The sequence below is a fragment of the Notamacropus eugenii genome, chromosome 5 (genome assembly GCF_028372415.1).
Source record: "Notamacropus eugenii isolate mMacEug1 chromosome 5, mMacEug1.pri_v2, whole genome shotgun sequence".
In the NCBI taxonomy this organism is placed as follows: Eukaryota; Metazoa; Chordata; class Mammalia; order Diprotodontia; family Macropodidae; genus Notamacropus; species Notamacropus eugenii.
The window spans coordinates 84257643-84272098 of NC_092876.1; the positions used below are offsets into that span (position 1 = coordinate 84257643).

The 14456-nt window shown below is 40.7% G+C and overlaps 1 protein-coding gene across 3 annotated transcripts in view; it reads left to right on the top strand.

The window, feature by feature from the left end:
- KIAA0319L (KIAA0319 like) overlaps positions 1 to 14456 on the top strand; it is an 81391-nt gene that overhangs the window by 26751 nt on the left and 40184 nt on the right. For 2 of the 3 annotated variants that reach the window (XM_072610074.1, XM_072610075.1), the window contains exons 3-6: positions 1521 to 2182; positions 5947 to 6244; positions 9644 to 9745; positions 12633 to 12730. In XM_072610074.1, coding sequence (XP_072466175.1) covers positions 1521 to 2182; positions 5947 to 6244; positions 9644 to 9745; positions 12633 to 12730 — 1160 coding nt within the window. The remainder of the gene's footprint in view (positions 1 to 1520; positions 2183 to 5946; positions 6245 to 9643; positions 9746 to 12632; positions 12731 to 14456) is intronic. The other variant, XM_072610076.1, reaches the window with a different exon arrangement.

Sequence of the window (14456 nt, forward strand, 5' to 3'; positions counted from 1 at the left end):
AGGTGATGAACACAAGATGCAGACCTACATGTTTGAGCATGAGCACTGTGTGGATTAGTTTTGACTGCTTATTACCAAGTTGTTGAGTTGGTTTTATTTTTTTCTCTCGGTTTTTAATTGGAAGGGAGTGGGGTTTGGTAGTAGTGATGCCCAAAAACAGAAAAGAGGGCCATTGTAACATTTAAAAATGCACAAAAAAAAGAGAAGGAAGTTCAGAAGGAAACACAGACAATCATGATAGTTTTGACAGTAATGTAGACTTTATTATATAGTTATTATATAGGAATTTGTTATGTAACCCTAATAGTAAAATTGTTACATACTTATAAAAGCAAGTGGTATGAAATGGAGATTCAGAGTTTCATAGAAAATCCTTTGCTCTTCGGTATGTATGAAAGTGGGTTGGTTTTTTTTTTCGTGCTTAAGTTCAGAACAAGAAAAAAATAATTCTCTTCACCAAGGAATATGAATTGAATGTTTATTCCTGAAAGCAGAAAGAATCAGGCAGATCTTCAGAGAATGTGGTGCTTGATAGTTTTGGAGTCTTAGACTAAGCCAGAGTTTGGGACCCATAACATTTGGGTTAATTATAAAAGATTAGGGTGGTTTGGTTTTGAATGGGCTTTGTGACTTCCTCATTGTAAGAAGTTCTAAGGAGAAATTTCTTCCTCCTGTGGAACACTTTATTGTCTTAAGAGAGCTGCTAAGGGTCACAACAGCTTTGGGGGCTTGCTTAGCTAGGGTCGAATTGCTGGTATGTGAAGGCAGCTTTCGATCCATGAAACCACACTGCCTTTTCAGGGCCATACTTCCATGCCTTAGTCTCTGATCAGCAAGTCATTCTGGTAGAATTCCTCTCCTGACATGGGTCAGAGACATGTTTGGATTCTTTGAAGAGACTGGCCACTGCAATGATTTTACACAACAAAACTATTTTCTTTTACTAAATTTATTTTCTTTTATTTTTTAGCATTCATCCTTTTATAATTTTGAATTCCAAATTCTCTATCTATTTCCAGGCCCTCCCTCCCTCACCAAGAAGGAATATCAGTGCAGTATTTTCAAGTGACAGGTTAGAAAAACTGTGGAAAAGGTTGAGGGGACAGAAAGCAAGAGCTACTGCTTAAAATAATGTTTTATTCTGCCACTATCAAAAGGATATATTTAGGTTTGCTTAGCTCACTTATCTGTTAGCAGCTTATATGGCTACTGGTCAAATATAGGTCCTTATCATGCACTTATGTTGGTTAAGATTTTCATGTTCACCAAAAATATGTAGAAGGGCCTAGTGAGGAAGAGGGGAGCCCTCAGTGAATGGGTAGAAAGACTTCTTCACATAATTTCTTCAGAGCCAAAATATTCCTTTTCCCATTCTTCTACTTTATTCACTAGACAGCTCGTTACTCTTAAAAAACTAGTCTTCAAAATAGACTTAAAGGTTGTTGATGTTCACAGCTCTCTACTGAGCAGTAGTTTCTGTTTTTATATCATTTCAAAATGTGTTTGTTCTTTGTTCTCAGATGCAAGTGGGAGTAGGTGCCATCTGGGAAACACTCAACTTGGGGTCAGCCTGAGGTCTTGGGGAGAAAATCACCTCCAACTTCTAGAGGGCGCTCATTCTCTACAATCATGTTGGGCAGCCTGCTGCCAGGATCACAACTGCCATGTCTTTTGGTGGTTGGAAAATCTTTGCATGAAGGTGAACTGCAGTGATCCCCAAAGCTGCCAGGTCTCCACGACAGACACTTCTCACTCACTGTTGGTGTTTTTGCATAAAGTGCAAACTGCAGAAGATTTGGATTTCCCACCTGAAAGAGATACAGTGAACCTTCTAGGGCTAGCGTGGAGCAGGGCACTACAGAGGATCCAAAGGTCACTCTTAGAGGAATCATCATCCCCTGGTGGTCAGCGGAGTTCCCAAAAGAAACCTCAGCAAACACACCTTCCCAGCAATGGGCCTCCTACAGAAACAGTAACAGAATTCACTAGTGAGGGGGTGCCAAGTCAAGCCAACCAAAAGGATCAGAAAATTGCAGAGACCCTTGTGTCTGGATCACACACACTCCCAGTTCAATTAAACACCTCCTCAGCAGACAGTATAGTCTTGAGAAAGTTAAAACTGCATTCTGAAAAAAATAACTCGAGGGATCCGAGCAGTTCAAACACCAATAACTCTACAGAGGTAAGGACAAGGAGGAAGGAGGATTAATACTTTTTGATGAAGCAGGGAATATCCTTGAAATCCGATCTGATGCCTGACATGCATTTATGCATGTGTGTGACTGGTAGTAGAGAAAAGTATTTTTATGCCAAGGAGTTGCATAGTGTCTAAGGCTAGCCAATTTTTCGTGACTAATCCTTCCCAGAAGGGTTATTTAACTTAGAAGAATTATAAAATAAATTTTGGTTGATTTATTTTGTTTTCATATCATCTATATTCCCCACTGTGTTCCTCCCTCTTCTCTTTCCCCATCCAAGAGATTAATCTCTTTTATCATTTTGATTTCTAAGACAGTTCCTATTATCCCAAGCTATTTTGTGTGTGAAAAAGTTAAAAAACAAACAAACACCCCCCCAGCCCCCAGTTATTCAGGCTTGGTTGTTTTTTGGCCACAGGTAGGTGCTAGGATGTGGGTGGTAGTCTGCATCTATGCTTCTGCAATGTTTTCTGCCAGATTGAAAACACTTGCTGTTGCTGCAGTCGATTTCTTTCTCTCCCTAAGCAACCCCCTCCCCCATCTCTTATGTATTTACATTTGCGATGAGGTAACTTCTATTCCAATCTGAGTAAGCCACGCCTGATACTGCAGATTGAGACATGATTTGCAGGGCTGGGGAACAGGATGTGGACCCTAGCCAAATAGTCTCTGCCATGAATACCCACTGAGGGCTGTATGCAAAGGAAAATGCTACCAGTGGAGATTAACCTGCTTCTCAATATTTGCTCTTCCCAGTTGCATGCTTTAAAAGAGTGACTCCTTCACCGTTGGTTACTTTGTCTTGGTTTATTCCTCTTCTTCCTCTCTTTAGCTTTCATTTAGCGTTTTGTAGAGCCTAGGAAAAGAGCAAATCTCTTACCCCCAGAGCAGATATTAAGAAAATGCTTAGAGCTATTACTGCAAGTTTGCAGATGAAGCATTAGGTTTAATATGTCAGGTCACAGGTTGCTTGCAGAATGGCTAACTCTTGAGACTGTCATCTCAAGAATAACTTTTCTTTTGGGAGAGGGTATTCGAGGTCAAACCCACACTTAATATGAAAAGGAAAGGAAAAGAAATTTATGCAGTGCTAATTAGCGATAGCCAGCTAGCAAGTGGATCCAGCTTCCACTGCTCTCTCTGTAGCTAGTGCAGAAAAAAAGTTCACACAAATAACCATTATGTATCTGTGCAGTATCTGCCGAGTAGCAAAGGTGCTGCATAGTCAGAATTTGTTTTTCATTCCTTTGGAAAAACACACCATCTCTTTAAAAAATTATCACTTTTAACAACAAAAAAATATATATATAACCCCCAAAACAGTTGAGCTTTGTTATCTCTGCTATACCAAAAAAGCAGATGTGGTGGACATTCTGTAATTCTAGAAGTGGGAAGGAATGTCTATAAATCCATTGTATTTCTGTCTTCTCCATTTGCAGAGGGGGAAGCTTTGGCTGCTCTTTTAAAGCCATCTCCCCTCCCTAAACAATGAGTCTTCCCTCGCTTCCTCTTCCAGAATTTTGGCAGGTGGACAATAAAGTAGTACAGATTAGGAACTGGTATCTTATACAAGTAACTTAGCCCTTGGCAATTGCTGCAAAAATAATCAGAATGATCTTTTGTGCAAGGAGAGGAATTGCTGTCTTTGAGCTCAGGAAATGAACATCTGAAGTAAAAATCTTCTTCACATAAAGTTTAGCTTTCAAGAAATGTGGTGTTTTTTTCTCATCTACCATGATCATTGCTACCTCTTCATTTTATAGGTATATGATTTCCATTCTCTATGAAGCCAGTGGCTATTTGTGAGACAGATAAATGAAAAGATAATTGAACTAGGACAATCAAAGATCTCTCTGCGATTCTTTCCATTAAAGAATGAATTCTCAGCCCCTGACTCCCCACAAAAACTAGGACATGCGTGCGTGTGAGCACATGCACATACACACGCACACACATATACACACTAAGCTTTTTCTTGAATTAGGAGCTGAGAAAGTTATAGTTTGCATGACCCTCCACCAAACTCATGTTTATTACCAAGCATGGACTGTGCTTAGAGACACTACCTTTAAAAATGTGCTATCATTTTATATCTGAAAAGTCTTCCTCTTAATCCCTGAAACATAGCATGTCGAAGGGGAAATTCCTAAAGATCTCAGCCAAGAAAATAGTTTATCTTGTTCATTCTTTTTTTTTTCCTCTCCTTTCATATAAATTTTTAATCTCTTTAGGTCAGTTTTGTTCGGTCCTTCATCTTTGTTAATAGGTTGTGGAGCACTCCTTCTCCATACTCATGAACCTTAATCATATAGGAGTGCTCATTGTATCACCAAAAAGCTTTGACAATCGAGCTGTTTCCTCAGCCCCTTTTTTTAAAAACCAGGATGAATCCCTACAAAGCAGTGTTTCTCTTTGAAAAGTATTATTCCTCCTGAAATCTAGCAACTCTTCCCTATGTTTCCTATAGCTAGCCTCATTCTCTGCTAATGTCCTATGAAGTTTGTTCTTTAATCTGTTTACCTAATTGGCATACTTAGTGAATGAGTCAGGATATTTCTATTGGTTTCTATGTAATATAAGCATTGGAACAGCAGGATAAGCTCGTACTGATTTGTTTTAACTTAGACCTGTTTAAAACTTGGCATCTTCATATTTTGAGGAGGAGAAAGATGGAGTGATATCTACAAAAAAGACCTTGACACTGACTACCCATTAATTAATAAGAGCAAGAATAAAAGCCATTTTATGACTTCCCTACCCTTCCATCAAGTACATCCCTCTGGGGAGACACTGAGCAGAGAGAGCACATCATCCATCGACATTAAGCAGTGCCCTGCTGTGTTTCTCAGTTACTGATTCTCATGGAGAACTGGGTCATCTCAGGTTTTTGTCCAAACCCTGCTGCCTTTGCCGCTGCGTGGGCCTTGTGTCAGTAACATGCCGTAGGCAAGAGGTGGGGTGTAGGGAGACGTTGTTGTCTTTTCTGCTGTTTTGATTTTGATTAGAAAGTGGTAGGTTTTTGTTTTATTTTAATACAATTGGATCTTAAATCAAAGTGGATTGGATGTTGAATTTTTTTGTGAATTATTTTTAATATAAAACAGATGTTTCCAGAGCAGCATGTGTTTTACCAAATATGTCCCCCACATGGACAGCATAGATAAAACTAGTTGAAACATCCTGTGTGTATCCTGCAGGCTCCCACTAGAAATGGAAATAGGTAGTAGTGGAGGAATTTTTGCAATGAAAAGAAGGAAATTATTTTTGTCATCTTGGATTATGGCAGTATATTGCTAGAGCTGGCTTTGCTCCTCAGCATGGGGGAAGGGGGGTGTTGAGAATGCAGCCCAAACCCCCACTTGTCCTCTGTCAGACCGTTCTGAATAGAATTAATATCAAGAAGACTTACTTGCTCACCCATAGTAACATCCAAACTTTTTTGTTCTGCATTGATTTGGTTTTATAGATTTTCTCTGTAATTCCAGGAAAATCCTGCTTTAGGAAACACCTTCCCCTAAATTCCCCAGGCCGCCCTATCCTACCTTATAGTGCTTCTATTGCCCCGAGACAGCAAAACAGAAGAGCCTCTTTTTTAGCTTTGGAATTAGAAAATATATGTCCCTGATGTGGAGCATGGTTCTTACAAATGAGCTGTTATAGTACTACGGTAGCAAAATCTGAACTGTTGCTTTATGAAAAACTGCATAGCTTTTACTTATTTATGTGGTAAATCTTTGTGCTTTTTTAGGTCCACAAGGAATTGCCCAGGCTGCCGGAATCCCCTGATCTGGTTACTTCTTCTAATCCCTTAACTGTGGGCCTGTCAGCAACAGGAAAAACAGATAATCTCAGTCTGCTGACTAATACACCTGTCCAGCCTTACACCTTAGAGGAGTTGATTCCTACTCCCAGTTCTTTGCCAGCAAGAACCTTTGGGAATAATCACAATTCTACTTCTTTGCCACTGATTCCATCCCATCGTGATAACATCCCTACTCACCAGACTACTCCTACTTCTTTACCAAGCATGGTGGCACCAACCCCAGGTGAGACAGGCCAGAAGGCTTTTTTGTCCCCATCCTTAAAGATGGGATGAGAAAGCCAAGAAATGTGGGTATTGTCCCTTTCAGAGGCTTAAAAAAGGGGAAGAGAATAAGGCTTGATTTTTGATTACTGCTGACTGGAGAAACATCAGCCCTGTCAGCGTTTCCCCAGCAAATATAACGTGTGCCTCCTGCTCCTTTTGCTCGGCAAGCTTACAGCACGTGGAGCCAGATTCCACTGTGCATATTATCCTGCTACTTAAGAGCACCAGGTTCTTGTAAAATTCAATAATGTTCAGAGGAACCAAGCAGACGGAGCCTGGTGGGAAGAGAGTGTTGGATACATGCACCCACTTGCCATCTAAAAGGCTGGTAGTAGGTCAGATGTTTGTCTCTATGGTTTTGACAGCATCTTTATTTTTAAAGCAACCGTCAGGAAGAGGGATTTATACATAGATCGTTGCCTTAACAACACTGAGTCTGTTCTTCAGGGGTGCTGGTCCTAAGTGTTAAGAGGAAATGGTTAATAGAGAAAACTGAGCTGATCTTTTCCCTGGATGAGCGTAAAGGGGAGAAAAGCAGAGCCAATGAAATGGAAGTGTGTGTAGATGTGTGTGTTTTCCTTCTTTCTCCCTTCCCCCTCCCCCTCCTTCTCTCTCCCTTATTCCCTCTCCCTTACTGTCCTTCCCTCTTTCTGCCTCCTTCCCTCTTGCTTTCCCTCTCCTTCCCTCTTCTTATCTCCTTCCTTCTTCCTCTGTCTCTTTCCCTCTCTTCTCTCTCCTTCCCACTCTCCCTCTTTCTATCTCCTTTCTCCATCTCCTTCCTTCCTCTCTCTCTTTTCTTCTTCCTCTCTGTCTTACCCTCTCTTTCTCTCTCCTTCCCTCTCTCTTTCCCTCTTTCTGTCTCCTTCCTTCCTCTCTCTCCTTCCTTCTCCCTCTCCCTCTCCCTCTCTCCTTTTCTCCCCCATTTAGTAGTGATATAACTTGAAGTTGTTGTCAGGGTTTTTCTAGAAACTGTTAGCATTGAAATCATGCTTGTGTTCAGGCAGAATACCTGCAGTTCTTGGTGTAATCACGGAAGGCTAAGGTTGCATGACGCTAAGTCAGATTGTGTTTTTGTCCTGTGAATGCCAAACCACTTTAGTGACCTTTTCTTCCCTCTCCCGGGACCCAGGAGACTTAAAATCTCTGTACAGCATAGTAGACAGTTTCATTTTCCCCAAATCATAGTGTTCCAAATAGGAAGTCAGTATAATGTGGACACTTTGTATTTGCCTTGAAGACAAAATGTTACCATTCCTCAAAGCTTGTTTGGTGTTAGGTCTCAGCCAAGTAAAGAAGCATTAAGCTGCTCCCATGTGCCCAGGCATTAGTTGGGGGAGGGGAGAGAGGAAGACTTCAAGGTGCTTATGATGTTGGGGAGATAAGAAGACTAGAGGAATATAAGACCTTATAGACCTATGGCCTATTCCTATAGGAGCTCAGAGGAAAGGAAGAGATCAGTGTAGACCAGAGTAGTGATAAAGGCTTCATCCTTGTAGAGTTAGAATTGGAGAATAGGTAAAGTTTTGATTAGCAGAAGGGAAGATGGGAGACATGATGACAAATAGATGAGGCTGGCATATAAAAGGGACACTAGGGACTAGTGACTAGGAAACTGATCTGAGTGAAGTGAAAGGTTCTTGTTAAGATAAAGGAAGAGTCTCAGGAGGGAGGGGTCAGGTTATAAAGACTTTTGAATAAATGCCAGGATTAAAAGTTTGATCTTGGACTGATGCTTAAGTCAGTTTGAGGCATTATAGGTTCTGGGGCCAGGAAAGGATGTCAGTTCTTCAGGAAGACTAACCTGGCCTTGGTTTTTAGGGTAGATTGGAGTAGAGAAAGGCAAGAAGCAAGGACAACAGTTGAGCTGTTGCAGTAATATAGACATGAGGGAGTGAGTTCCTGGAATAAGGTGAAGTTGATAGGAATGGAAAGGAAGTCATGATTCAGATATTACAAAATAAAAATTGACAAGCTTTGGTGAGCGTTTCCTGCCTTTTCTTCATCCTGTATATACAAAGATGACTGAGGTTTCAAGCCCAGAGTACTGAAAGGATCATGCCATAGATGGAAATGGGAAAAATTAGGAAAGAAAGCAATTTTGGTGGAAAACATGAGTTTAGTTTGAGGTTCTGGCAGAATTGGCTCAGTAGAAATATCATGCAGGAACACAGAACTGTTCCTACAACTAGTAATATGACTGGAGTTTCGGTGAGAGGTAAGGGCTAGAGTTATAGATTTTAGAATAACAGGCATGGGGGTGATCAGTGAAGCAATGAAATTGGATGAAATCCATGAGAAAGTGATTATAAAAATAACAGAGGCCAGTGGCTCAGCCTTGAAAAGACTCACAATTAGACCATGGAGCAGGGTGTTTGAGTGTAGGGAGACATAGAGGAAGGGAAGAACAGAAAAGTAGGAAAAGAAGTGGAATTGGAATTACTGAAGTTCAGAGTTGGAAGGAACCTCAAAGGTCAATGAGTCTAACCCCAAAAAGAATCCCTTTTACAGTTCACCTAACAAGTAGTCATCCAACCTGTCTGAAAACCTGTCTTGAGGACCCACTGCCTCCCCTGGCAGGCCATTCCATGTGTAGAGAGCTCTAATTGTGAGGAGGTTTCTCCTGACATCTCTTTGCAACTTCCATCCTTTGCTGCTAGTTCTAGCTTCTGGAGCTAAACAGAAAAGTCTAATGCTTCCATAAAACATCCTTCCAAGTTCTTGAAGCAGAATATCATGTCCCCTCTGGGCCTTCTCTTTGCCAGCCAAACATTCCAAATATTTTTTGTCTAATCCTTCTATGACATGGACCCTGAGGCCTTCCTGATCCTGGTCACCTCACGCTGCATGTTTTTTAGCATGTCAGTACCTTTCCTAACCTGTGATGTTCAGAATAGAACACCACAGTCTGTGCGTGGTCTAAGGTAGAGTACAGTGAACAGACTCCAGTATCATCCCCTTATTCCTGGAGGCCGGTTCCATGGAACATTACTGACTTTGTTTGGCTGCCATATTACACTGTTACTCAGATTGATTTTGTAGTCCACCAAAACTAGGGTTATCTCGTCTAGAAGCAAAGGCAGGAAGATTTCAGGGAGGAAGTTGCCAAGTGTCAGGTGATACAAAGTAGTTGGCCTAGGACTATGGAAAAAGCTGTGGGATTTAGTTAGCAGGAACTCCTACAGCAGGTGCACTGGCATCATGAAGATCAAAACCTGAGTGCAGGCTGGATTAGAGAGAGACCAGACGTGGTGAGGAACGTCTGACGTACACTCTTACAGACTTTGGATTTTGGACACAAAATGAAGAGAAATCGCCACTAGCTCCATTGCTAATTCTAGTGTCTATGCTTTCTTCCCAGGTGTAAAGGATTTGATAGTGTCTGCAGGAGACAGCGTAGAGGTGACCCTGCCTAAGAATGAAGTTCAGTTAAATGCCTTTGTCATCCCAACACCAGAGGAAGGTAAGAACTCTGAGGGGGCCCAGTATTTTCCATGAAGAGCTTAATTTCTTAAAGTTCTCAGAGTGTCCACTGTTAATGTGGTTGTTGCACCACTTTAAAAAAATTAGTGAACTAAAATTTTGTTTATAAAACATAATTCAGAGGATGGTTTTTGGTATTACAAAAGACTTGTTTAAGTAGTACCCTTTGTTAAGGAACCAGGAATCTTATTGCGTGTATGAGAGAAACATAATAGTTAGCACCAAATATCTACCTGTAGGGCTGTCAGATGGAAGCGGGATAAGACTTTTCCTATATAGCTCCAAAGGACAGAGCAAGCGCCTGTGTCTGGAAACCACAGGAAGGTAAATTGGACTCATTGTAGCATAAAACTTTGTAACATAACGACCTACCCAGTCATGTGTAATCAGCTGCTTTGGGAGGAAGGGTCCTTCCCCTACCTACAAGAATTTAAACAGCCTGAATGACCTCTTGTCAGGGATTCCATAGAGAATTTTCCAGAAGAGGGCAAGATGTTAGACTAGACGGTGCTTTTAGATGCCAAGATTACTTAATTTTGAAATCTTTTATTTATACACACATAATGTATCCTTGGCCCTGGGGTCAGAGGACCTGAGTTCAAATTCTGATTCTCTTGCTTTCTACCTCTGTGACACTGGGCAAGTGACTTTCCCAATCTGATTCTCCATTTCCTCATCTAAAAAATGGGAAATTTGAATAACATCATTCTTAAGGACCCTTTTAGCTGAAGTCATATGATTTTCCTAATAACTCTGATAGCTGTATTTGTTCCTACATTTAAGTTTCCACTTCACGTATATACATTTCAGTTACCCATAATGCTTCCAGTTCCTGTGCTCTACTTCAAATATCACGTTTATACAGAAAATAGTTTTAAAAAATTTAAATGCTGTGATCTGTATTTTTTTGTCCCACAGCTTAACATTTCTTATCAATTCATTCCACCTTCCTCAAGAAGTTGAGGTTTTTTTCTTCCCCCTGGTGGTGGTTTTGAATTATAGGTGGAAACAAATTCATTGGCCTTTGAAGATTTGAGGCAATGATAAGAGTAGGATTTTAACTACTTTACCTCAGCTCTATGTGAGAATCCCTTGGCTGTAATATACTTTTTTTTTCCTAACTTGCATTTAAATTTGTTTGAATTAATATAGACTTGTACCCAAAATTGACTAGTGCACAAACTGTTTCATTCAACCCTTCCCCTCCAGTTCTTTACTATATTCAGTAAATTGGTCAAATCAGTATTCTGCCCAGCAGACTCCTAATTGATTGCTACTATTCTTGGACTCTGCACTATCTGTAAGGTTTAGTTTTCCCACCCTGTATTTCTTTGCTGCAAGGATATTATCCTTTTCCAAATCCATGAGTACCTGTTTTCCATGGGGAGGAAGGGGAGCAGAACACCAGAGAAGGGGATTATCCCTTAACTACATCTGAAAAATATGTTATATTAGTATCACATTAAACTCTAATTCTCTTTTTGCACACATTTCCTATCTCCTCATCCTTAGCTCGTGACATGACTTGTCCAAGGTGCTGGCTGTCTTGCCCCATTTCTTAGGGCTTTAGTTTTCTCATTTCTAGCATGAAAGGATTGGACCAGTTGACCTCTAGGATCCCTCCTAGGTCTAAGATGCTATGATCCTATCACAGTGCACAAACCTGGGCCATACTGCAGACTGCATTTGTCAAAGGAAGCAGAAAGGATTGTGTGGACAGAGGCCTTGTATTTGTAAGATGAGATCAAGCCTTTAGAAACAGGACGTCTTGAAATTGAATTCTTATTCATTTAAACAAGGGAGCAGTAACCTTCAAATGCCTATAAAATTGGAGCTACAAAGGATTTCAGAGGTCGAGTCCAACCTTCTCATTTTACAGATGAGATAACCAAGGCCCAAAGAGAAGTGACTTATCTAAGGTCATGCAGTTAAAAAGTAGCGGAGCTAGGATTTGAGCCCAGGTTGTCTGATTCCAGAGCCAGGACTCTTTGCATGTTGTTCTGCTTATCTGTCTACATGTTTGCTCCCAGGCAGTATGGGAAGCATTTTCCCCATTGAGACAACAAAACACTCTCCCTGATTTATTCTGATCTAGAAACCATGACATCAGAGAGGTAGGATTTTTGTGATATGTGCTCTATCTGATTTTAATGAATTTAAATTGGGCCTGTTTTAAATGGGCCATCTCCTGCAGTCCTTGCTTGCTGCAGGATGTTATTTGGCTCAGCAGGATTTGAGCAACTCTTTTAACTCACCAGGGTGTGATGACCTCAGTGAGACGAGCATTGTTAGCACTCTATGCAAAGCTATTTCCGAACCGTGTTATTTAGAAATCATTGCTGTTCTTTGTTGCAAAAGAAGTTTTCAAGAAAACGGTCTTTGTTTCCAATGAGTTCATCTCTGCTAGTTGGGAGGAGGAGATTCCAGAGCAGATATTGTCAGTAAGAATCAGCAGTCAGCACTAACACAGCATCACTTAGGATGCCATCATTTTTATACACACACACACACACACACACACACACACACGCACGCATGCACGCATGCACACGCACCCCCAGGCAGGCATTCACATTTTTATTTGGAAGGAGGGAGTAAGCTTGAGCTGTGGGGGACCTGGAGAGCAGAAGGAAGTAACAAGAGCAGGGTCAGGTGAATCCTCCCTTATCTTCAAGCAGCTTACTTGAGTCCCATGCAGTCTAGCTTGTGGGAAGCTTTGAGATGAGACCTATAAAAGTAAAGGACATGTCTGAAATTTAGATCCGTTTTGTATAAAAATAAGAATTATTGGTAGGCATTGTGGATGCCCTCACTCGAGGGGGTGTAGGTGTATGTTTTCACGATTTCTGTAACTGGCCCTTCTTTAGGCAAAACCTACTCCTACGAATGGAAGCTGATTACTCATCCTACAAACTACAGTGGGGAAATGGAAGGACAGCACTCACAGGTCCTCAAGCTCTCCAAGGTGAATTTCCTTCCTGTATATGGAGTGGGTAAGGGTTGCCTATCTATTTCCTAAGGTGCAAAATACCAGGTAGGATTTTTTTTTTTTTATGCACAGAAGGGTCAGGAGAGACTTCTAACACTCAGATCCTGAGCATCCCTTCAGAAATGAATCCTTCAAAGGCCTGACTGGCAGGTTTCCAATATTTGTTAGTTTATGACATTTTTGGTGAGAAAGACTTCTCTGGCAGAATGGTATTGGCTATAAATATAGTTGCTAAACAGCTTGTAGCAGTAGTATAAGGAGTTTAGACCTCACAAGATAGTTGACCTTAGGATCCACATAGCTATGAGCATTTCCTTATAATGGAATTTAGTGGTTATTCTACACTTTTCTAGGGAAAGAAATGGAATAAGCATTTATATAGTGCCTACAATGTGCTGGGCAGTCTTCTAAATGTTTTTACAAATATTATGTCATTTGATCCTCACATCAACCCTGCGAGGCAGGTGCTATTATTACCACTCTCATTTTACAAATAAGGAAACTGAGGCAGACAGGTTACGTGGCCTGCCCAGGGTCACACAGCTAGTAAATGTCTGAGACCAGAGTTAAACTCAGGTCTTTCTGGTATAAGCCCAGCACTCTACTTTTCTAGTGTTTTAATTATGAAAAGATAATCATTTAAACCTCACAGACCAGTCCTGTTAGCTAGAAGAGTATCTTACTTATTACCCTGATAAGAACATTGACATCCAGAAAATTGAAACCTGTCCTATTGTCCCAGGGGCAATTACTATTAGAATTAGGAGTAAAACAGAAAATTTCAAAGTCATTTTTGACTCTTCCTCTAGTCAGTCCTTCAGTCTTTTTTGCTATTATATCCCTTCAACATTTCATTTAATTCCCATCCTTTTTACCCCTGGTGTAACATTCAGACCCCTACTCTCTCTTACCTGGACTAGTGCAGTAGTTTCCTAACTGATTTCCCTGCCTTCATTCTCTCCCCCTTCCCTTCCACTTCTCTGTTCCAAGTGTTCCAGTGGTTTCTTTATTGACTATAGAGCAGAATAATACCTTCATAGTCTGGTTCCAGAGTCACCAGCCTTTTCAAAAACGTGCCTCTCCTTCCTTTGCCAGACTGTTTCCTGTTCTGAGATCTAGTTCTCCTCTTTCTTGCCTCTCAGCTTTTATATTCTCCCTTTGCTTTTCATGGTCTCCCTTTAAACTTTATTCTCTGGAAATTCTTCCTTTGCTTCAGGACCTAGCTTAGGTCCTACTTTCTGTTCTTTTTCTTTCTTCAGTTATAAATAGGTGATTTCTTTCTTTTCTTATCTCTTATGCAAGCATGTCTTTTTTTTTTTTTCAAAAAGTTAACCTGAAAGACCATCTCCTTTGTACTTATATTATTGTCTTTGTCTTCTTCCTCCTACTGTAGATGAGTTCACAGAATGTAGGGTCAGTCCTATTTTATCTCTGCATCTCCGTTTTCCTAGCACAGTGTCTTATATATGTGCCCTTAATAATTGTTTACTGAACTGAATTTCCAGTCCAGTGCTTGGCCTGCTCTTCCCCACTCCCTTTTTCTCATTCTGTGATGAATACCACAGAGGTTTGCTGAAAATAGTTTTTAGACATGACCAGTGCAAGATTGTGTTTTGCATATTTGTTGCAAGGGTTTTGTTTTTCCCTTTTTCTTTTTCAGTGGTCAAAGGGGAAGTTGAAGGGAAAGAAAGTAGGTTTTTGT